General features: G+C 35.4%; 1 protein-coding gene across 2 annotated transcripts in view; it reads left to right on the plus strand.

Annotated features, from left to right (window-relative positions):
- The window catches only part of Crag (DENN domain-containing protein Crag), a 718,705-nt gene that overhangs the window by 665,784 nt on the left and 27,521 nt on the right, over nucleotides 1–25,400 (plus strand). For both annotated transcript variants that reach the window (XM_090406570.1, XM_090406571.1), the window contains exons 30-31: nucleotides 5,900–6,017; nucleotides 18,297–18,354. In XM_090406570.1, coding sequence (XP_090262696.1) covers nucleotides 5,900–6,017; nucleotides 18,297–18,354 — 176 coding nt within the window. The remainder of the gene's footprint in view (nucleotides 1–5,899; nucleotides 6,018–18,296; nucleotides 18,355–25,400) is intronic.

The raw sequence follows: 25,400 nt of genomic DNA on the forward strand, positions 1-25,400 counted from the left end.
CTAGGTGGTAATTGGGACTGTCTATTCCTTCCACTATTGGTCGAAGGGGCACATTTTGTTTGTGTATTTTCGGAACCCCATATATTCTGGGGGGGGGGGGGGGTAGTGGCGTTTGAGTTTTTTAACTGTGTCTGGTGGCCAAGAAGTGACGGACATTAGTAGTTTTTCTGTTTTGTCCTTTATCCTGCGAAATCCTGATAAACCACCCAAATATCAACAATAAAGATGGTATGAAAATTCCAAGGATCTGGATGGCACACATTCAGCCAACATAATATGAAAGATTCAGCATAAGTCAGGACTTTAGCCAATCCGCTAGTATTAGAAACCATTCCACTCAAACTGGCTGGAATGATGTTAATATATGTATATAATAGACAACACAAATAATAGGACTCTAGCGTTGATGTATTTTTTTTTTTTCACCAGAGGTCAGGCCAACAATTGTGGTAGCGGTTAAATAGTGTCTTTAACGAACCAGTATGATTGTAGTATAGCTTGTTTCTTGTGTATATTTGTACGCTCCAGAAGATGACCTTGACATAAAGGTCTAAAAGTCGAATTGTAAAATTTTAGTAATAGTAAACTAAAGTTTTTATTCAAACACTGTAGTTGTCTCCATAATTTCCAAAAATGCATTCAGATCACCGTGCAAGCCTAAAAGAAAGGCACACAAAATAGTGCTGTCTGCTTGCAGTTCTTTCTTTTATGGCATATTTCTTGAAAACTCGTGTGAACATCCAGTTGTTATTCTCAGAGGTATAAAATACACAGCTTTAAAAATTATAATAGATTTTATGTACAAGGGTGAAGTGATCATTTCGCAGGACCAACTTGCTGCCTTACTTAGTGCTGCTAAAAGTCTGAATGTTGAGATCTGTACTGAGGTTGCACATTGGGATACTTCCAATATTGATATTCAGGAGAAGAGTGAGCATGACTCAAGTAACCAGGTCTTGTTACTTGCTGAGGGATAACCGAAAAAAAAAAAAAAACAGCACAGAATTTGCCACCATTAATTAAGAGGAAAAGAAGATGACCTCGGAGTAGATATGTTCGTGGTCTAACAGTAAAGGCATGAAGACCAATGTGTCATCAAAAATAAATGAATTAGACATACCAGAAGATACCAACAGGCCAATAAAGTCATTCACAAGTGAAGGAAGGTCAGAACTGTCAGGAACTGATTATCCATTAAGTGAGATTTCTGTTTCTCATTCAAATATATATATATATATATATATATATATATATATATATATATATATATATATATATATATATATATATATATATATATATATCCTGGTTCAACTCAGAACTTATTTCCATCTGTATAGAGTTCAATGTTGGTAAAAGGATCACGACAAAGTGAAGATACAATGATAGAAATGGACAAATCACAGACGGTGACAACATCTTTTGACAGTTTGCTCCAAGATCCAATGTTAATCCCAGTAATAAATACAACGCCTATTCTTAATGCTGTTGAGTTAATCGAAACTCACTCAAATAACATAGAATCAGGGCCAAGTGGAGATGGCCAAATATTAGTTCCTTGTTCTGTGTCACCTGCATTATCTACTTCTTGTCAAGTTGCACAAAATATGATAAAAGATATTGAACCTGGTGTCTCACTCGTATTACCTGGAGCTGCTGTTTCGCCTTTTGTCAGTTCTTCACATCAAGATAGTAGTTCCATGATTATGTCTTGGGATACATCCAGGCCTATTGCTGTTATGCCAAGCATTCATAAACATGATCAGCAGCTTCCACTACAAGATCAGAATATCACTTAGAAGAAGATACATGAATCAATTAATTATCCTTGTCAGAACATCAGTGTGAGGTCTGCCGCAGATGCTGCACAACCAAAAATAACCAAAGACATAATATAAAACTACATGAAAATGTCAGACGTGAATCTTCGTGTTATCATATATTGGATGGATCCAAACAGGAAAGCAGAGTTGATGATGATGAGGCAAGAGATGAACTGTATGCAAAATTAAAAGAATTACGGACATATGTGGAAGAGTGTAAAAGAGTAGAAGGAAAGATGTAACAAATGATTCAAGAGTGGCTCTCTATGGAGATTTCATTATTAGAGGTGTGGTGAATGAGAAGGTGCATAAGGTTTGTTTTCCTGGTGGTAGAATGGAGAGAGTGATTGAAGTGTTGGACATGAGGAATGAGAGAGCACAAGAGTTGGTGGCTGTAGTATGGACAAATGATTTGGACGGGAACAAGGAAAATGCCAGATATAAGGAGATTGTTAAGGAGAGTAAAAGATAACAGTGTGTTGCCAAGGTATGATATTTATGAATGGAGGAGACAAGCAAAGATTATGAATGATATGTTAGTGCAGTTATGTGAGAAGAATGGAGTGCATTTTGTGAATGTGTGGGAGGAATTTGAGAGACAGATGGAATTGTATAAAGAAGATGGACTGCATTTAAATGGTTTTGGTGTGAGTCAGCTGGAGAGATTATTGTTGGCAGGAGAGGTAATGACTGTAATGAATAGAACTGAGGTGGTGCGAGGTGATATGAAAGAGCAAAAAAGCAGGGTAGGGAGAAGTGTTTGCTCACTTGCAAATGGAGAGGTGAATATCATGAATGAAGTAAATGAGAGAGTGGAAGCACAACACAAACAGGGAAATGGGGAGAGTCAGGTTGGACAGGGAGACACTTTATGAAACATGTGAATGCAGGATTCAGAGGTGAATGTGTGAGCAGGCAAACACAGATAGGATGGCCCAGGATGGGAGTGGAGAGTGGGTGTGAGGAAAGTTGCAGAATTGGTGGGAATATAGAGGAAGTGACTGGGGAAGGTATTGAAGAATCACACCGGAAAAATGACATTCATAGGACTTGTAGAACCAGTAATGATTTCTTATGTTTATTTACTAATGCTAGAAGTACAGTCATACACCGACTTACGTGAATCTGGAGTTACGCGGTTTCTTATATGTACGTATTCCCATCCTGCTTCACGCCTCACCACTAGTCTTATCTTTCCAGCGCTGGCCGCATTCGCAAGTAATCCAAGAGCTCTAAAAAATAAATCTAAAGTTGGCTTGCCAGTGATTTGGAAGTAAAATTCTAAAGCTTGGGTGACGGCTTCTAATTTTGAAGACTGGTTTGGTCACCACTTCATACCTGAAGTTGAACGTTATTGCCAGTTTAAAAAAAATTCCGTTTCAAGTTTTGCTCATTATTGATAATGCACCTGTTCACTCTCCTGCAACTTTAATTGATTTTGATCCATGTGTAAAAGTTGTTTTCTTGCTTCCAAATACAACCAGCTTACTTCAACCGATGGACCAAGGAGTTATCGAAGCTTTCAAAGCATACTACACACAGTGTTCGTTTGCAAGTCTGAATGAAGCTATGAGGCAAAATGAACAACTGTCTGTTAAAGAGTTTTGGAAACAGTTTAATGTTTTAGATGCTGTAAGGATTATCGGAGATTCTTGGGGTGAAATTTCCCAAAAAAACCTTGAATGGTGTCTGGAAAAAACTTTGTCCATCCTTTTTTAAATGCAAAACGGAAATGTTGTCAGAAACTGATCAAGTTGCTGAGGCAATAGAAGAAGTTGTCAACCTTGCAAGGTAATTAGATTTAGAAGTCGTGGGGTGAAATTTCCCAAAAAAACCTTGAATGGTGTCTGGAAAAAACTTTGTCCATCCTTTTTTAAATGCGAAACGGAAATGTTGTCAGAAACTGATCAAGTTGCTGAGGCAATAGAAGAAGTTGTCAACCTTGCAAGATAATTAGATTTAGAAGTCGACAGTGAAGATGTCAGCAAGCTGTTATAACAAGGAGCTTACAATCGACGAGCTCATAGAGATGCATGAGCAAAGCGCTACTGAAGAGACCGAAACTTCTGATCCAGTTCTACCAGAAAAGCACATGACAATTGCAAAATTAACAGAAGGTCTCAGCTTAATTAAGAAAGGTTTACAGATTTTGGAGGACATAGATTCGAACGAGGAATGAATTGTAGACACAAGGCAAGGAATAAAAAAACATTGGCTTGCTATGAAGAAATTTTGCGTGACAAGAAAAAGACATTATGCCGTCAGACGAATCTGTTTTGGAAACAGTTCTTTTTTTTTTATGTATGAAAAACTACAATTATGATTATATTTCTTAAAAAATATAGGTGTTTTTGTAAACCTTTGGTCCCAATTAACTAATATTTTGTATGTTTGTATATATAAATTACATGCAAAATTATACCCCGAGTTACGCGAATTCGACTTTTGCGCTTTTTGTTGGTCCCACCTACCTCATAACTTTGGGGTAGGACTGTATTTGAAATAAGGGGAATGAAATTGTTGCTTTGCTTAAGTTTATTCACCCCAAAATTGTTGGTAATATCAAGATATCTCTATTCCTGACAGGAATAGAGATGAATGGATATGATATTTTTCATGAAGACAGACAGGGAAGAAAGTGAAGAGGAGTACAGCAATCCCTCGATTAATGTGCCCCCGATTAGGGCGTCATTTTTTTCTATACCAAAATTCGATTAGTGCACCTATATACATCTTAAAAATATAAATGTTACAGATTTTAAAAATTTTTGATCTATACATTTTTTATGGCTAACTATTTTAAAAAATCACTCACCAGGATGAAATAATTTAGTTACCGATTTGAAACATTTTACAGAGTTATTTTTTAATAGCATACTACACTATTTCCATGTATGCTATGTTCCAAATTTACTACCAAAATTTATGTCATCTGCTTTACATAGCATTTTGCTGATCATATCTCGTGCAATTGTTTACCGTACCTTTTTATTTTAAATTATTTTCCTAACCTTTAATCATGAGTAAAAGAATTAGTGAGCAAAAAACAGAAGTGTGAAAATGATTCGAAAAGTAATCTGATTGGAAGAAAAACTTGAAATAATAAAGAAAAATGAACAAGGCGAGTCCAGAGAAAAGATAGGACAAGAACACAAAAATGGATGAATCAACTGCTGAATACAAAGAGAAAGGTAAGGGTGCTTGAAGTTCATCATGCATGCACTGAAAAAGTATTATAATGATTGAATTAGAGAGACTTCTTTTTATGTGGATCGAGGATTGTAACCAAAAATGGATCACTAAATACTGGCCTTATTAAATCAAATGGATCGTCTCTTTGTAACCTGGAAAGAAAGGGCTATCAATGATGTAAAAGAAGATGAATTCCACGTTAGTGCTGGGTAATTTGAGCGTTTCAAAAAGAGTAATAGCTACATAATGTTCTAATCACAGGTGAAGCTGCAAGTGCAGATAAGGAGATATCCAGAGATTTTGAAGAAAATTGTGTAAGAAGGGGACTTTTGTGATCAACAAATATTTAATGTCGATAAAACCAGCCTTTTTTTGGAAGCAAATGATTTTTCTAACCAAATCAGAGAAATCTCAGCCTGGTTATATAAAGTCACAAAGTCGAATGAAATTACTGCTAGCAATATGCAAACCATTTGGAAGCACATTCTTCCACATTGTGCAAATGATTTTAGAGTCTTTTCAAATGAATCTAGGTTAATTAAATCTCATTCTGAGAAGTTGAGTGAATCCGACCTGCTAAATTTAGATGTATTGCAGGAAGATCCTGTAGAATATGAGGAAAATTTAATAACTGACAAGCCCAAAGAACCTTGGTCATTTTATAGAGTGCATAGTAACTTCATAGACGCCTTTTGTTTTGAATAGAATAAATGATATAACAAACCCTGTGTTATAGAATTTTGTCATTTTCATAATAATCATATGATAAGTGGAAAAGAAAGGGGGGGGGAATTATTTCATCTAATTTATTTGCATTTACTAACTGAATTTTCAATTCCAGTAAATGGAAAATTTATTTTAATGATTACATGATTTATTTGCAGATTCCTGAATCATGGCAAAATGGAGACAGCCGGAATGTGGTTGTTTACTGCTTATGGGATAATGTGAAACTTCATGAGGAAATTGGCCAGCCTATGTATATAATATGGTCTCAGGAAGGTGATAATTTTTTGTGCAGTTTTTTGTTTGGTTTGTTGGTTTATGTTATACTATACAAGAAATTGTTATTATTTTTATGCATATTGTATTCAGAAAAAGCGGAACAAAAGTTTGCAATGAATCAATTTTTTTTTTGTGTGTATACATTTTAGCAGAAAGCATTGATTAAGTACATCTTGCTCTCAGTTTCTTTTCGTATCCTACTCTTTCTTTGATTAAATTATTATCATGCCATATAACCAGGGGGATGCACTGATAAATTTTTGACAGCTGGCTTGCTATATAAAAAAAAAAATCTTGGCAGGTACTTTCCTGAGAATTATGACCATCCACCAATTCCATTATCGGTAACCATCCTCTTAACTTTGCCTATGCTGCTACTTCTTAGGGCAATGACCTTATTAAGTTCGTGATAATTCTGGAGATGTGAAATCTTTGTCAGACATGAAGCATGGGAATGTCATTACCTTGAGAAGCAGCCCAGACAAAACTAAACAGTTTGTTCAAATATAATATTCCTGTAAAATTGCTAGCAGAAATAATCACTACACAGGCCACTGTTTTGGGAAGGAGAAAAGAACCACAAAGTGTGTCAAAATTAGCATGTGTATAATTAGTTGGATCTTCTGTGTCACCATGTATAAGCGCATTGCCCAAATGTGACTAGCCAATGAGGATTGAAGTGTATGCTGCTCTAGTTTATAGCAATTGTTGGTCAGCTCATGCAAGCTGGCTACAGCTCACCATTGTACATAACTTTCAATTACCATGATCTCCCACCCCCTCCCTCTTGAAAATGAAATGGAGTGATTTGTAAAAAAAGAAATTAAATTGCAGATCAGAGTTTTAAAGCATCAGACTAATTAAATGTCTGATGCTTTAAGTACTTGTATATAAATGTTAATGTTTTTCTTCTTTCTAAGCTTTCACTCATTCATTTTTACTCTCCCATTTGTTATGGTCATGTGGCACATCACTTATAATTCTAAAAAAAATTGTCTTTTGTTTATTTTTTTTATATTGATCCATACATGAGAAGGAGGACTTATAAGCATCAGTAACGTGTGGGGGACAGGAATAAGAAGTTTCTTGACAATTTTTTAAGGAGTTACAAGTTGTAGACGTTTGGAAATACTTAATGCAGAAGGATGAAAATAAATGAAGGAATAAAAGAGGAAGAGGAGAAACAGGTTTGGTGTGTTTGCATTAAAAGGATGCTGGGCGACTGTGCCTTTGTATTAACAGGTGCATCAGAAAGTGGACGAATGATAGTTGATTGCCAGTTAGTGAAGCAATGACTACTGAACTACCTATAGAATACGCACAGAAGTGAAAACATTACATCTGTGAGATAGAGGTTGAACTAAATCTGAAAGAGAGAGAGGGAACGTCTATGAGCCAAATTACTCTCCTCTGAACAGCATCAAGAATTTTTATTAGAGATTGTTTTAGGTGCATGTAAGCAGTATTCTAAGGATAGTTGAATTTGGCATCTCTATAAAGTTGGTTGGGGATAAAATAGCATCTTGAATGAAAGAGAATGTCTAGTTTTTGGATGCTGGGGAAGCTATTGATGTGATGTGTTTATGCCAAGTGAGACTAGAGTTAAATGTAAGTCCAAGCAGAGAGAGAGAGAGATCTCATTTGCCAGAGAAAAGGCAAGACTATATTTTGGTGGCTTTGAAGATGACCAGATTGTTCTTGTCCCCTCCACTGAGACATAGATCAGCATTTAAGGCACTGGTTGTATACGATCTCGGCACTTGAGATGTCTTTGCACTGCATGGTTTGTCAAATGACCTAGGATGAATGGAGAGTACTGTTTCAATATTGGAATACCGTCAGTTGGTATAATAATGACACCAAACTATAAAAACAGAGGAGAATACATGTTAAAACTTATTTATTTGTTGGATTTTCTCCCGAGTTTCATAAGTATTTTCAGAAATTAAATAACAGAAAAGTCTAAAAAAAGCACCATATGAGTAGCTAATGTAAGACAACTAAAACAATCAGTATTTTCCTAACTGAAAAAATCGATTATGTGTGTCTAAAGTTAGTACTTTTTAAATGTGCTAATCTTTCCTATCTCCCATAAAGAGGATAGATGTAGACCAAGCAGTGAAACAAGATGAGTATTTGTAAGCATTAATAAATTGTGTTAATATGACAGATTTTTTTCTGATAGTATCAAGGGTGACTAGAGGTAAAATGCAAATAATTTCCAATGTTAGTGGGTTTGTGATATGCTTTTGTACTGATAGGATGAGCAGATCTAATAAGTGAAAATTAAAAAGGTGATAGATTTATTTTCCAATAATTAGATACATAACTACTTAACAATATCCATTAAAAATTACAAGAATATTTATAAAAAAAAATAACAATTTTACTTACACATGAGTTTCAGGGAATAAATTTTTGTTTGTAGCAATTTCTGCTGTGTGTTCTGTTTTGGCAATCCCTTTGAATACTCCAACAGTAGTCGGCCATCATGTGAGAATCCCATCTTCCTTGGTACCGATCTTCCATAGTTTTCAAGTCTTGATGAAATCTTTCAGGGTGCTTAAGGGTCAAAGCTGTATAACTGAGAGGAGACCTCCACATAGCCTTTAAAGGAATGCGGAGAACCAACCAGGGCTTCTGACCTAATGTCCAATCCTCACCTTCTCGTGGTGCACCCTGTTGGGTATCTACTTGGATACTGAACGAACGAGGATTGGCTGGCAATTTGGGATTTAGCCGACCAAATTGCATTCTTATTGGTTAAACCAAAATAAAAAATGATGGTACAACATGACAAAATTTCATTCCGGCTGCGGCGTCGCCCGGTTAAACAAGGCCCCCGTTGTTTTTGCCAGGGAACCAGGGCGAACAGCGAAAAGTCAGCTACTGGAACAAATCTGAAAACAAACCCCAACTCAACATCACCAGAGTTAAAGATTGGTACTACAAAGAAATGGAGCTAGCTGAGGAATTAGATAAGTACCAGATCGACATAATAGGGGTGACTGAAACAAAAAAGACCAAAACTGGTGAGATCTTTCTGAGCAATAAATACAAAATGTTATATTCAGCCAATGACAATCAAGGAAAAGAAGGAGTAGCCATAGTATTCAACACAAAATACGAGGCTAATCTTCTTGAATGGCAGTCAGTCTCAAGTAGAGTAATGTGGGCAAATATGAGAATGGGGAACTGGACAATGAGACTTATTTGTGCCTATGGTCCCACAGAAGGTTCTACCTTCTATGGTCCCACAAAAAATTCCTCCACTTCTACTAAGATAGAAGTGGATGAATTTTTTGAGGCTTTAGAAAAAGCAACTGACACAATGAAAAAGGAAAAATTGATCATTGTTGGGGATCTAAATAGCATAGTAGGAAATGATTGTGACACATACAAAAATATTTGGGGAAAATTTGGAGAAAAGAGCAAAGCTAATAATAATGGCAAATATCTGTTGGATTTCTGCTCAGGACATGGACTGGTTATTACTAACACCATGTTCCAACACAAAAATGTGCACAAATTCACATGGAGAGAAGAGGCTATTAATAAGAAAATTCTCATTGACTATGTTATTGTTGATAGTGATGTTTTCTCCCTGGTGCAGGACACCAGAGTGTACAGAGGATTTGAAATTGTAAGTGATCACTATTTAGTCTTGAGCAGGATAAAATTGAATTTCATATTGAAAAGAATAACGTGGAAGAAAGTTTTAATGCGAATAAAAGTTAAGCAGCTCTCAGATGTGAACTGCGGACTGAAATACACAAAGCTTATTGAAGAAAAAAATGAAAGAGTTTGATAACAGGAATCAAACCTTGGAGATTCAGTGGCAAACTCTGAAGAAAACATTGATTCTGCCAGAGAGGCATGTGGTGAGGTCGTCTGCAAGGATAAAAAAATCAGAACTCCATGGTGGACACAGGAAGTTACAGAGGCGGTGAAGGAAAAGAAGAAAGCATATCAAAAGTTCCTGGCAAATAAGTCAACTTGTGCTCTTAGAGAATACAGAGATAAATTCAAGAATGCTAAACACTGTGTAAAACTAGCTAAACAAAAGTCATGGGAGGACTTTGGCAAGAATATAGAAAATAAATATCAAGAATGTGGCAAAATATTCTGGAGGTTGTTGAAGAAGCTTAGGAGGAAAGAGTGCTGTAAAAGGAGTTAGAGATGATAAAGGTGACATGAAAACGGGAGAAAAAGATATCCTTGAAGTATGGAGTAATTACTTTGAAAAACTGCTAAATAAAACAAGCAGTGATGACAGCACAGTGGTAAAAAACACTGACCAGGCATGCAGTCAGGAATACATATCCATACTTGAAGTAGAAAAAGCCATCAAAGGCTTGAAATGTGGAAAGGCAGCAGGAGTAGATGATATTCGACCAGAAATGCTGAAGTATGGTGGTATAAGAGTCTTACAGTGGCTGCACTGTATAGTTCAGAAAGCATGGACAGAGGGGCATAGTTCAGAAAGCATGGACAGAGGGACGAATTCCCGATGATTGGAGTAGAGCTCTCATAGTACCCACACGTATTATAACACAGTGACGGCTGAACTGGATAAGGGTAATGGGTTTACAGTGATTCTACTGGACCTTGTAAGGCCTTTGACAGGATACCACATGGAATTCTAATCAGTAAATTGCAGCATATGGGAATGGACATAGGGTTGGTGAGATGGATAGGAGGGTGGTTGACGGAGAGATATCAGAGAGTGGTTTACTCAGGAGTAGAGTCCACAAGACGGCCTGTGACTAGTGGTGTGCCACAAGGATCTGTTCTTGGACCACTGCTGTTTAATTTGTTCATAAATGATATAGGAAAGGATCTGAGAGGAACAGTTCATTTGTTTGCGGATGATGCGAAGTTGGGTAGGGCAATAATGAATGCAGATGACGTCAAAATTTTGCAGGATAGATTGTAGGTCTGGGCTAGAGAGAATGGATGTCATTTTAATGTGGCAAAATGTAAGGTTATGCATTTTGGGGTGAAAAGATTGAAGGCAGTTTACTGCATTGGTGGAACCGTGCTCCAGGAAATTGATGAGGCACGAGATTTAGGAGTGTTGGTGGATAAGGAATTGAAATTTAGGGGACACATTGCAAAAGTGGCCAAATCACTTGGTTGCTGAAGAATACGTTGACAAGCAGAGACAAGCAGGTTATTGTTCCTCTGTATCGAGCCTTGATAAGACTCCATCTCGACTACTGTGCTCAGATTTGGTCACCTAGGTTTCTTCTTGATGGGGAGGAGGTGGAGAGGATCCAGAGGCGAGTGACCAAGATGATAGCAGGTTTGTGGAATGAACCATATGAGAACAGGTTGAGGATTTGTGGGTTGCAAAAATTGGTTGATAGGCGGAGGAGGGGAGATATGATTGAGACATTCAAATTACTGAAGGGTTTCTATAAAATTAATTCAGAAGATATTTTTGAGAACAGAGCTGGTTGTGGGAGGACTAGGGGAAATCCATGGAAACTGGGCAAAAGTGTGGTTAGTAAAGGTGTTAGAGCTAGGTTCTTTACTTTTAGAGTAGTGAATGAGTGGAATGCGCTCCCTGAGTCTGTGGTGGATGCTGTGACAGTGAATGAGTTTAAGGCAAGGTATGATAGATACTGTATGAATGTCGAATAGTTGTGATGAATATGTTTTGGGGCCTCCCTCGATGAGTCTAATGACTCCCTGGAGTTGCCCGTAATAATAGTAATAATATAAAAAGGGAAATAAAACTGAATGTGAGAATTACAGAGGTATTTCCCTAGTGAGTGTTCCTGGCAAGATCTAAGCAAGTATACTTGAGAAACGGTTGAGAAGAATTGTGGAAGAAAAGCTTGGTGAAGAACAAGCTGGATTCAGGCCAAATAGAGGCTGTGGATCAGATCTTCACTTTACGACAAATAGTCGAGAAAGCATGGGAATATAACAAAGATCTGTATTTAAGTTTTGTCGATTTGGAAAAGGCATATGACAAGGTGCCAAGAGAGAAGCTATTCAATACGCTGCAGTTATATGGTGTGAATGGGGCATTATATCAAGCAATACTTAGTCTTTATTTGAGTTGTAAGTCAGCAGTTAGAATTGAAGGAAGTACAGGGAGATGGTTTAATGTTAAATATGGTGCAAGACAAGGATGTACATTATCCCCTCTGTTATTCATTATCTATATGGATCACATTATGAAGGAAAGTGGTATTAAACATGATATCAAAATTGGAGATGTTAATGTCAGCTCTTTGCTTTATGTGGATGATGTTATACTTCTAAATAAATCCGCTACAAGTCTGCAAGATTCTCTAACTAAATTGAATAGCTGTTGTAATAGATATGGTATGAAGGTCAGCAATAAAAAGACAAAGACAATGAAAATAGGCAGAATCATTGAAAATGTTAACTGTGTTGTGAATGGATAACCTGTGGAACAAGGGAAACATTTCAGCTACTTAGGCACGATTTTTACTAAAGATGGTAAATTAAATATAGAAATAGACAACAGAATCAGCAAAGCTGGTTTGGTGGGTAGTCAATTGAATAAATTCATTTGGAATAAGAGAGAAATTAGTCAGAACACTAAATTAGCTGTATACAAGACAGTGTTTAAACCACTTTTAACTTATGGATCTGAGAGCTGGGTCAGAAGTAAAACACTTGACCAAAGACTACAGACCACATGTATGAGAGTCCTGAGAAAGATTATTGGCATGAACAGATGGCATCAATGGCAATATCATATTAAAAACGAAGATAATAGGAAAGAACTTGACATTGTCAGCATCCAGGAATGCGTTTGTAGAGCCAATCTCAGGTGGTATGGTATGGTCACTTAAACAGAATGGGCGAGGAAAGATTAGCAAAACAAGTGTTCTCTGCCAGGTTGGCAGCAAAACGACCCAGAGGAAGACCAAGATATAGGTGGATTGATATGGTACAAAGTGCCTTAGACGATAGAAATATAAGATCTGATAATGTTGGAGTCTTGACAAGTAACAGACTGATTTGGAGGAAAATTGTAGATAGGAAGTTAGTAATGATGTAATTTTTTTCTTGTAGTACTATCATATCCTATACACTCCTTGAGGGTACATGGCAGGAATTTGATGATGATGAAATCCCTCGCCTTGTTCATCGCTTACAGCATCTAAATTCTCGGGAAATCTATCAAGATGACTGTATAGGAAATGAAGCTTTATGCTCATGTTGCAACCTAGGTGCTGGAAATTTTCAAGCATTGTTTCCACTAGATCTTTGTAATTGCATGCTTTTTTGTTTCCAAGAAAATTATTCGAAACCATCGTAAATGAAGTCCAGGCCTCTTTCTCAATTTCGTTCATAGAGTTGATGAAATTTGGGTCTCTCATTAAAGTTCTAATTTGCGGTCCATCAAATACACCGGCTTTAATTTTTTCATAACTAAGTCGTGGAAATTTTTCACATGTATTGGAAACAGTCACCTTGTAAATCTAAAGTTTTAACATACTGCTTCATAAGACCTAGTTTGATGTGTAGAGGTGGAAAAATGATTTTTTCTCTGTCGATTAAAGGTTGGTTTATAACATTCTGTTCTCCAACATTTATGGATATTCTAAGAGGCCAATGTTTCTGACTCCAGTGTTGGTTTCTAGCTCGACTATCCCAGAAGCATAAAAAACACGGAAACTTTGTATATCTTCTTTGAAAGCCAAGTAAAAAGTTCACAATTTTAAGATCCACACAGATGATCCAGTTATGGTCTGTATATTTTAATAACTTCAGAACCTTTTTAATGTCCTCATATGTTTCCTTTAAGTGGACGGAATAGCCAATAGGAATTGAGCCATATACATTCCCATTGTGTAGTAAGACACGCTTGAGACTTCTGCTTGAACTGTCGATAAATAAACGCCACTCATTTGGATGATATTGTACAACACTCATTTCAGTTAGTGAACCTGACACATTGTTACAGTAAACAAACCCACACTTGTGTTTAAAATATTGTACAAGATTACTTTCCCTGCTACTATAAAAAGTTATCTTCGTATCTTGCTCCAGTAAGTTTTTTCATTTAATCTTGAAGCTAACAATTCCGATGATTCCTTTGATAGGCCCAAATCTCTTACTAAGTCATTCAATTCCGCTTGAGTAAAACGTTGCGGTTCAGAACTAGAAATTAAATTTTCATTGTCTAAATCAACATCCGGGTCTTGCTCAAGAACATCCGTCATATCCCGATCATGCTCGTTCTCAAGTAAAGGAAGTCCTTTATAAATTGGCACAGCTATTTCATTGGAATGAGCAACTGGCCGAATTGCTGAATAGAGATTTGGATACACAATTTTTTTCTTATTCTTATTATAATCAGAAGTCTGAACTAAACAAAAATAGCAATCATCTACGTGATTTTTCGGTTCACGCGAAATCATTGGAATGCCAAAAGCTAATTTTTGACGTTTTCCCTTGATCCACTGTCGTAAGTTTTCTACACATGACTTACACACTTTATTTGGAGCCCATGAATTGTCCTGATCTGCAAGTTTTACTTCAAAGTATGCAAAGTACACTTTCTTAACGAAATCAGTGATATTTGTCCTTTGACTGGGAACAGTAAAGCTGCCACAAATATAGCAGAAGGAATCTACACTATTGACACATTTTCGAGTAGTAGACATGATGTATTTTCTTCACTGCCGACTAACATGCAATTAACAAGACAAAAAAAAACCAGCGACTTTATTGAAACGTTATAAGCGCTCATCATACTTTCACAATCGTTGATTGACTGATTTTGATCGTTCTTTGTCTGCTATGACGCATATAGCATTCATTTGTTTTAGGCAGTTGTCATCGCCTACTTTTCATCACCTAAATGCATTAGGTCGGTTATCGGCCTCTCTCGCAAAGCACCAGTACGTGCCATTGCAGGTTCTTACGCATTTATTCGTTTACTAACAAGCGAGAGCAGTGAGCGCTCTGATTCTGATCTGCACACCGCTTTGAATAATAGGCTATATCTTCGGGAATTTTTCGAGTTTTTCGATAAAAAGTTAGGAACAGATTTTTAAAAGTACATACTTTCAGAAAATAATATTAAAAAATCGATTTTGTTTGATCCTCTAAATAATACTGCCTGCTTAAAACTATCAAAAACTTACAAATTAGCAAAAAGAAAATGCCATAGAGGAAAAACCTGACGTGATAGAGAAAAATGGGTTTGATATTTGAAATTAGTGCACCCAAATTAGAAAAAAACAAGTGTCACATCATAATCAGCAGGGAAAAAAATTTTTTTTGTTGGCCAGTGTAATTAGTTGTGAGATAATTTAATAAGAGAACTTTACCTATACAAGTTGCTACAAGGTGTTTTTATTTTGAATAAGAATCTCCGGAGAAACTTATTTACATCTATATCTCCTCCAGAGATTCTTATTCAAAATAAAAGCAACTTGTATAGGTAAAGTTGATAAGGCTCTGTATTACTAAAACCTTGATATTTAGGGTTTAGCTACTCACTGAGGAGACCTCAAAAAAGGTTGAAACCGGTCTGGGTAGTGACCCCACCCATAATGTATTGCAGTATACATCTCTTAGTGAGATGTGCTTTACATTATGGAAAATACTAAGAATAGTGATCAGAGCTTTACCCACCTTTACAATGAGTTGCCCTGGTGTTGCACCACCTTTAGACTTGAACTACGTTTCAGGTGCAAACTTAACTGTTTGCTTACTTGGGATTAGGAGTAAAATAACCAAGTTTATAAAATTACTTGGTAATCCTAATATACATTATTCCCAAGGTAAAAAAAAAAAACTTATTTACATATATATATATATCCAAAACAAGAAATTTGGAACCCATATCACATCAATGTTGAGTGTTGGCAAATGAAAATAGTGGGGGTCCTATTTAACTGGGCAGTGCCCTAGCCTGCATGAAACCTCATCATGTTGTACCATCATATGCATCTGTGGTTTAAGCCAACAGATGCATATGATGTAATAACAACAGATACAATTTGGTCAGCTAAGTCCCAAATTGCCAACCCATCCTTGTTCATTCAGTACCTAGTAGATACCTACTAACATGTTGCACCGCATGAAGGAGGATTGGATGTTAGGTCAGAAGCCCTATCAATTCTCTGCATAGTGTGTGGTCTCCTCCTAGTTATTTGGCTTTGTCTCTTAAGCAAATGAAACTTAAATGAAATTTAAGTTTTGTTTCTGTATGAAAGGATGCATAAAAGAAGATAGATTTAAGAATATTAGAATGTAGCTAAATATGCTACAGAAAATTATAGACTAAACCTAGAATGAAAGACATCTGGAGAGAATTGGTGGGGGGGGGTGTGTCACAAATTACAAAATAGGATAAACATGAAGGTATTGACCCAAAAAGAATGCAAGACTGAGATAATGATTTTGAGATGCTGGAATTGCAAGGAAACATCTAATCCATAAAAGAAGATAAATTTCAATCAGAGGAAAATATATACAGGTAGTTCTCTTTACGAATTCCCGCTTTGCGAATTTTTTGCCTCAGAATTTTTATTTTAATTTGTATACAGTGAAGGTGATTAGGGCCATGCATGGAGAATTACACAGTATGTAGTGATGTAACGATCAGTTGGAACGAGCCTCAGTCACTCACAAGGCTTGGTGACTCGAGTTTGTTATTTGTACTTTTCTTCAATTACACCTGCTTTTTTATTTTGCGTTCTTTTTAACTATAACCCTTTCACTTTTCCTTCCAACAATGTCAAAAAGAAGCAACAGTGCAAAACCAAGTAAAAGAAAATAAGCAAAAAGAAACAAAGAAAAACATTAGAGAAAAAATACAAAATTATTATCAGCCATCCAAGCAGCTAGAACTGTTAAAGCTCTTTCTGAAAAATTTTCTCTTGTTGCTTCTACAGTTTGCACCATTTAAAAGGATAAAGAAAAATATTTGAAAGAAGTAAAAAATGCACAATCTATACAATCTGCATAGTTGCATAATAAAGAAACAGGCAGCATAATTCCTCATATGGAAAAGCTGTTAACTGCTTGGATAAGTGACCAAATTCAATGATTCCCTGGAAGTATCATGTAATAATAATCATTAAACGTGCCTATTAACTAAGCAACGATTTGTATTAAAGCAGTAGTCATTTTTAAAATGCTGAAAGACCAAAAAGTGGATGACTGCAAAGAGACTTTTGCTGCAAGTAGTGGGTGATTTGACCACTATAAAAAGTGAACTGGTTGGCATAACATTAAAGAACAAGGTGAAGCTGCAAGTGCCGATAGTGAGGCTGCAAAATCTTATCCAGAAGAAAAAAACAAATAAGATAACAAATATGAAACTCCAACTTAGTTTTTCACTTTGAAAGGCCTAAAAAAAGCATTTAAACTTCTCAAAAAAGCTCAAGCAATCGTTGAATCACAAGATTCAGACTTTGAACAATTTAGTGAATTTTCCTGTGAAATAAATAATGTTTCTGCATACTGTTGAGCTATTTTAAACAAAAAGAAGCGAAAGTCAACGAAGCAGATGACACTTGAGGCCTTCTTTGAAAAAAAAGATGCACCAAAGCTTCCTCATATATCTCCTACATTGCACCGGTGATATAGAAATGAGCTAATTATTTTTTTAAAGAATCTTTTTTTAATTTAAAATTTTTTCTTATGTTATTTTTTAAATATGTAAATCTTTGGAAAGTAAAGTCTTTTCTTATCATTTAATATTCATTTAAAATTTTTATATTCCTTCTTACAAACATAACTCTCGCTTATAGCATTATTTCTAAGGCAAATAAACTCCTGCTTTACGAATGGTCATCAGGGACCACTTAATTCGTAAAGGCAGGAACTAGCTGTACTGCATCTGAAAAGCACTTACAGTGTACCTTTAATTGACAACCACAGACTTAACTCAGTTGATTCAAGTTCAACACTGTATTGCAGTGCAGATAATTGGCACCCTAGCAGTATTAAGTTTTTGTAACATGATATTAATAAAGCTTTTTTTGCATTCAGTATTATTTTCAAGTTCTTATACACAATATCAAAATACATTATTTGCTAATCAAATGTAGATTGTTGATTATCAAATACATTTCTTTACAAAATAAGTGATATGCTATACTTTTGTTTTAGTAAACAGCAAGTGTAGCATATTTGGTAGACCTTACTTTAATAGATATTATATTTGTATAGGCAAATTATACGTTAATAACTTTATAAAATTTGTAATTGTGCAAATAGTCTTTTAAATGATTCATCAGTCTGAATTTTCTCTGTGTTTCATTTTAGCACACCAGTCTCCACTTGTCCATGCCTTGGTGACTGATGAGAGAAAAGCATCTAAAAAGTTGGTATCCAATCCATTTTGATTTACAAACATGTCTTGTATAATAATTATAATGTACTCATTAACCCTGTTTTTATTCTCATGTCATTCATGTTGATTGTATTGGATTTCTTTGGATCTGCATAAACCATTAACCATCCAAACCATGTGTCTCAGATCAAAAATATCAGCTTCAACCTTGAAAATACTTCCCAGATGGAAGTGTGTAATCCCCACTTCTCTTTTGGATGTATTTTGCATTTTAGTATATCCCTCTGTAAACTGTAGTGAGGAAAATTTTTAATTTTCCTTTTTCTTAGATTAGATAGAGCAAGTTAATATATATTAAAAATAGATTAACTTGCTAACTTAAAATTAGCCTCATTGTTTTCAATTTAAAAAGTTTCCAAAATTCTTGAGTATAAACTTGAAAACTGCTTATCTTCTCAAAATGTGAGCATTATAATGGAGAAAATTTGAAATTCTGATACACTTTGTGAGAGATCAGAAGTCCAGAAAAATGTGCCATCTAAGAACACTTTTAAAGAAATATACAATTTTTATAAATAAATGTAATTAAGATCTAGCCAAACTGCACACAATTAGGCTATTTGATTAGATCTAAATTATTTTGATCTAGTATAAAATAAACTTGACAGGGAGAGGTTGTACAGGGTGTTCGGGATAAATTTGACATATTTATAATTAATTATATTTTTCCGTAAGTTACATGTATTAACACACACTTCTCTTCATTTAAAAGTTTGGACCCTTCTTCATTCATATACAAGATGTCAGAAAGGATGGATAGCTGGAACCCACCTGAATCATGGAAGAGAATAACTTGTATCATGATGATTCGTGCCCGCCATCAAAATAAGGATATTACGACTGCTGCCCAATGCTCCCTGAATACAGTAAAAACAATCAGGCATGAACTAGAGACTTGCAATGGTGACTACGAGGATGTAGCAAGAAGAAAGATCCCTAGCAGACGATCTGATTGCGTTCGTACAGCAGAATTCCTCGCAAATCTGCAGGAACAGGTGTTGAAGAACCCTGGCATTGGAATTCGGGCTTTGTTCGTGGAGTTGCTAACTGTAGTCAAGCCCTGGATAACAAGGGTAGCCAATGGTAGGCCGTATGTATGGCAGCAGGATTCGGCCCCTTGCCACACCTCTGGGAAAAGTCAAAAATGGTTGTCTGAAAATTTCTACGACTTCACCAGTCCAAATGTTTGGCCTCCAAACTCCCCAGACCTTAACCCCATGGATTATTTTGTATGGGGCGCAGTTGAAAAAGTTGAAGTTGAAATTACTCCTATACATACCAAGCCATTCCATTCCTATGTTTACCATTCTAATGTGTGCATTCATTACTGCTTCAGAATCCACTCCCCTTACACTTTGTCTCTCTGATTTTTTGATATATAAGAATCTCTTTTCTCCAGAAAAATGTGTTTAATTCATAAAATGTTATAGTACCTTGATAAAATGTATATTAAGACTTAGGTGCTGGTTCAAATTCATAAGATTTATTAAAATGAAGCACAAAAAAAAATTAAACACAGGTTTAATAGTTCCGGTATTTCATCTCTGTCACAGAGACATCTTCTAGGATACAGTATAAAAATTGTAATAACACAATAAGCGGAGAATCTTAGGGTAGAAGTGCTAAAAGGGGCACACTCTGTATGGGTGCAGTAGCTAGACTTGGCTATTGGGCGAGAGGTATAAGAATTAACGTTTCCCGAATCTGAGAAGTTTAACACACCCATATTTATTTAGATTTGGTTGATTTTATAAATCTGCTGCCGATTCCAAAAAGTCAAGTTTGTTTCTGCTGCTGTGTGAAGTATAGTATTTGTTTTCCCTATTTGATTCTGTGCATCAGTTAAACTTGACTGACCATAGTTGTCACAGCTGATGTATTTCTTGTATTCTTCAAGGTGTTGGTAGATCTCCCATTTTGTCCATAATATGAGAAGTTGCAGGAATAAGGAACTTTATATACTCTTGGAACAGATGAGGAGATGAGTTGATTTTTAGAAGAGTGGATAAAGGCAGCCAGATTCATGTGACATTTGAAAGCAGTGCAGAGATTGTCTCTTTAAAATTCTAGCAGTTTTTTCATAGTTGTCCTAGATATAGAGAATATTAATAGCATCACTGTAATATATATGTTGAGAAGGATAGGATGGGATGGGAAGGAACAAACTGTATGGTTAATTATTTTTTTTAATCAAAGTTAAAAAAATTCACTGAAAACTCCATTATTCACTGTACCCTACTGTCTAGTGGCATTGTAGCCATTGGACAGTAAGATACAGTGAATAATGCAGAGTTCAGCTGTTGAGGGAAGCCATGTTGGTATAGAGTTGGAGGCTTTGTTAACAAGAATTTTTATGATACCATGTAGTTGTATCATAAAATTAAGGAGTAGTGTATCATGTTGTATCATGTCAATTAAGGAGTAATGTCAAAAAACTCTGATACAGTACTATTTAATTCTGAATTTTGGATTAAAGATTGGAAATGGGTGTAATTTTTAACATATGAAGTATGGACAGTAAGTGCATGATGGGGGGGGGGGGAATAATGTTTAGCTCTTTGGCTACTTTAAAGAGGAGGGGAAGTTTATGTAAATCTTATGGGGAGGACAGGAACTAAAAATTTTTCTTAACTAATTCAGGAACCAAGATGCAACATTTTTAAGAGATTCTTGAGTTTTGTATGTGGTGCATTCTTTGATCATTCATTAATTCTGAATTCACAACCATTTTTCAATTGTATTTTCTAGTATTGAGAACCATAGTAATGTGATACTTATCAGCTCTAGTAATTATTATATTTTTGTACATTTCTATACTGAGGTGAAATCAATAATGAAATATTTTCCATCTACAAGTAGCAGAAGGATAAATTATCATATTATTAAACTATGCTGGATCATGTAGAGTTGTAGAAAATGTAGAGGCTGTGACTTCCTATCAATTGTCACTATGTGAAGTTAACAGCATCTATACATGCAGACTGTTTGCTTATGCTTGGGTAAAGGATAAAAACAAAAATATTATTTTTTGTCTTGTTTATTTTGTAATTAAGTGTGCATTTACTATGTCTGTTATTCCAAATCATATATGCTTTTCTTGCTACTGTTTTTTTTTCATTAAACATGTCCTTTTCCTTTGGATATTTCTGTGTGTTTGTATTTTTATGAGAAAATTGTTTAGTCACCAATGTGGAGGAGCAAGGTCTCTTTTAGTTCTATACCTCTCCTTTCTAGCTGATCCTATTGATAGCTATACTGCTGCAGCATAGCTATCAGATGTATTGGTACTTGCATGCTCCTCTCCACAAGGTGGAAACACAGTTAAGGAAATCATATAAGTAAATTTTATTATCAGTGGCAGAAAAAATGAGAATCTTCCACTCTACAAAATGTGAATTTTTTAAGATGTATTTAATTCCATGCAGTTGGTTAGATGGTTAAAATGGAGAAAAAAATCAATGTATAGCAAGGGTGGCCACAACATGGCTCGCGAGCTGCATGCGGCTTGCATCCACTCGTCATGCGGCTCTTCACGATCTACAAGAAAAAAATAAACAAAAAGAGACGAGGAGACAACAAACAAGAGAAACAAAATTTTTAAAAAAAAGAGAGAGAGAAACAAGGTTAATAAAAATTACTACAATAAAAAAGTTTACTTTGAACAATTAGAATTTTAAAGTCGAAGCACGATAATTATAGTTACTTATTTACTAGTAGAGACCTTCTTTGCATCCATTTTCTTAGTAAGCTCCTTAAAATTAAGTGTGTAATTAGTCAAAGCAGTTCTTACAAGCTCATTACAACCATGCCATGTGCACACTCACTCTCATACCATCACATCGGTCAAAGGTTGCGGCTCTTCTAAGTCTTATCAGAATTATTTTGGCTCCAGAAAGACATATAGTTGGCCACCCCTGGTGTATGGTAATGTATTTCTATACTATGCTATATATAAACTCTGAACTTTGGGTCCTAGTTGCTGGTATAACTTAAGTGATGGAGATGAGGCATAATTTGTAGTACCTTAACATAAATAATGCTCTAAGAGAAGTACAGTAACTTACAAATTGTTTGAATTGAAATGATGCAGTTCTAAAGGAAGTTATTTAATATATATATATATATATATTAAGGATACCAAGTAATTTTATAAACTTGGTTTTTTTACTCCTTCTCCCAAGTAAGCAAAACAGTTAAGTTTGCGTCTGAACCTAGTTCAAGTCTAAAGGTGGGTAAAGCTCTGATTACTATTCTTAGTATTTCCCATAATGTAAAACACATCTCACTAAAAGTTGTATACTATTATACATTATGGGTGGGGGGGGGGGGTCACTACCCAGACCGGTTTCAACCTTTTTTTGAGGTCTACTCAGTGTGAGTAGCTATACCCTGAAATACCAAGATTTTTAGTAATACAGAGCCTTATCAACTTTACCTATACAAGTTGCTACGAGGTGCTTTTACTTTGAATAAGAAACTCTGGATGAGATAAAGATGTGAAAAGTTTTTGAAACCGGTCTGGGTAGTGATCCCCCACCCATAATGTATAACAGTATACATCTCTTAGTGAGGGGTGTTTTACATTATGAGAAATACTAAGAATAGTGATCAGATCTTTACCCACTTTTACACCGAGTTGCCCTGGTGTTGCACTACCTTTAGACTTGAACATAGTTCAAGTCTAAAGGTAGTGCAACACCAGGGCAACTCTTAAAACTTAACTGTTTTGTTTACATGGGAGAAGGAGTAAAATAAAAAAACCAAGTTTATAAAATTACTTGGTATCCTTAATATATATTATCCCCAAGGTAAAAACTTTTCACACACACACACACACACACACACACACACACACACACACACACACACACATATATATATATATATATATATATATATATATATATATATGAAAGAATGATCATTAACTCGGTTAACATACATTTTTTTTTAGTCATTCAATTATTTTTAAAATATATATAATATAACTTATGGATCCGAGAGTTGGGTTAAAAATAAAATACTTCATCAAAGACTAGAGGCCTCTGATATGAGAATTCTGAGAAAAATTAGTGGAGTGAGCAGATGGCATCAACAGCAGTATCACATTAAAAATGAGAATATTAAGAAAGAACTTGCTATTGTTGGCATTCAGGAATGTGTTAGTAGAGCTAATCTTAGGTGGTATGGTCACTTAAACAGAATGGAAGAGGAGAGATTAGCAAAACAAGTGTTCTTTGCCAGGATGGCAAGGAAAAGACCCAGAGGAAAACCAAGATGTAGATGGATTGATACTATAAAAAGCACTTTAAAGGACAGACATATCAGATCTGATATTGTTGAAGCCTTTACAGATAACAGATTAATTTGGAGGAAAATTATTGATCGGAAGTTAGTAGTAATGTTATAACTTTCTCATGTAGTATTTTATAATTATCCTGTACACTCCCTGAGGGTACATATCAGGAATTTGATGATGATGATATATGATAAGCTCATCAAAATATATAAATATCATAATTCAATTAATTGACAAACAGTAAAACTGAGAATGAGAATCCAAGTGCACTTCACACAATAAAGTTGGTTATTATAAGATTTTTCTCTCTTTTTTTTTTTATTTTTTTAAATAGATTATTTCTTGAACTAATGCCTATTTTGGTACAGGTGGTAAAATTCACTGCTTGGTATTACTGCAGTGGTTGCTAATTCAAATCATGCATAAGGCATGCACTTGCAAAAGCCTGTTCTTTGACCATATTATAGCTTCTTGAATTTATAACATTTGTCTTTAAGAAAATCTGTTTTGACTCCAAGATTATCTTAAAAAAATTTAAAATGAACAGTCTAATATTGTGACTAGTTCTTAATCCAAAGCTTCTGTTCCTAATCATTTTTTTTTTAATTTTAGGAAAAAAAACTTTTTTTTTCCCTAGTGAACTGAATATTTTGATCAGAAAAGATTTTTAAAAATTGTATTCCTTAACCAAGAAAAGGCAGAGAGAAATGCTGCTTTGAGAAACTGAAGCTCCTGATATTCTTTCTAAATAGCATACATACTGCTTTATCTTAAGCATAAGTTGCCTTGGTATGCATCACTTTTCTGAAATATTTTATACTTTCGACCAACAAATGTCACATTGCCAGACTGCAGTTTTTTCCACCTCTTCCTTAGATAAATATATAAAAATATATTTTTTATTAGTACGATTTTAACCAAAAATGTCATGTGCATCATTAATATAAACTACTATAAAAGCAGGAACAGTAATACAATTGTAAATGACAGAAAGTTCAATGTGAATGTGGCATTATTAGCTTGAGTAGGGTAGCACAGTCCTAACAAGGCTCAAAATAGCAAAGCTACCTATCAAAAAAAAAAAAAAAGAAAGAAATGAATTAACATTGAGCATGATATTATTTCTCATATTGGAGAAGCTTTGTTCAGTTCAGAATGATGTGGCAATGTTTAACATATAATCTATCAGCCAATAAACTCATAATTACTGATTATTATGTGTGGAGTGATTTCAACTTCCTCCTTCTCCCATGTGCAGCACCTGTTTGTGGTAAAGAGCACCTCCCAGTGATGGTACTGGCCCTTTTCATTCTTGTTCTTTTGCTGTGCTTCCTTTTCCATCTTCTTCTCTGTATTTCTCCTGATTCTTTACTATCCTGTCTTCCAGACCAGCACTGTGATTTAACAACTTGATAGCATGTTTGCTGTGCAGGGCAACATCTGAAAAGGGGAGAGCCTGGTAATCTCACACTACTTTGTCCTCTGCTTTGGCAAGATGGGCTGTCCTGGATACCCTACTTTGGCTTGTTTGCCTGCAAAGGTCAACAGTGCTGCAGTAAGTTACCTTCATCAAGATCCAGAGATGGGGCCCAAGGCTTGTTGTGGTGCCAGTATTACATCCAGGGTAGCCCTTTTGTTCCACTCCTGAGCACAACGAATGCTTGCCATAATGTGCATCCATGTGTGGCTCCATGGTGGATGGGGAGTTCTAGAGCTG

This window comes from Typopeltis vanoorti, chromosome 16, assembly GCF_054136105.1.
Source record: "Typopeltis vanoorti isolate ZY-2024b chromosome 16, IOZ_Tvanoo_1.0, whole genome shotgun sequence".
Classification (NCBI taxonomy): Eukaryota; Metazoa; Arthropoda; class Arachnida; order Uropygi; family Thelyphonidae; genus Typopeltis; species Typopeltis vanoorti.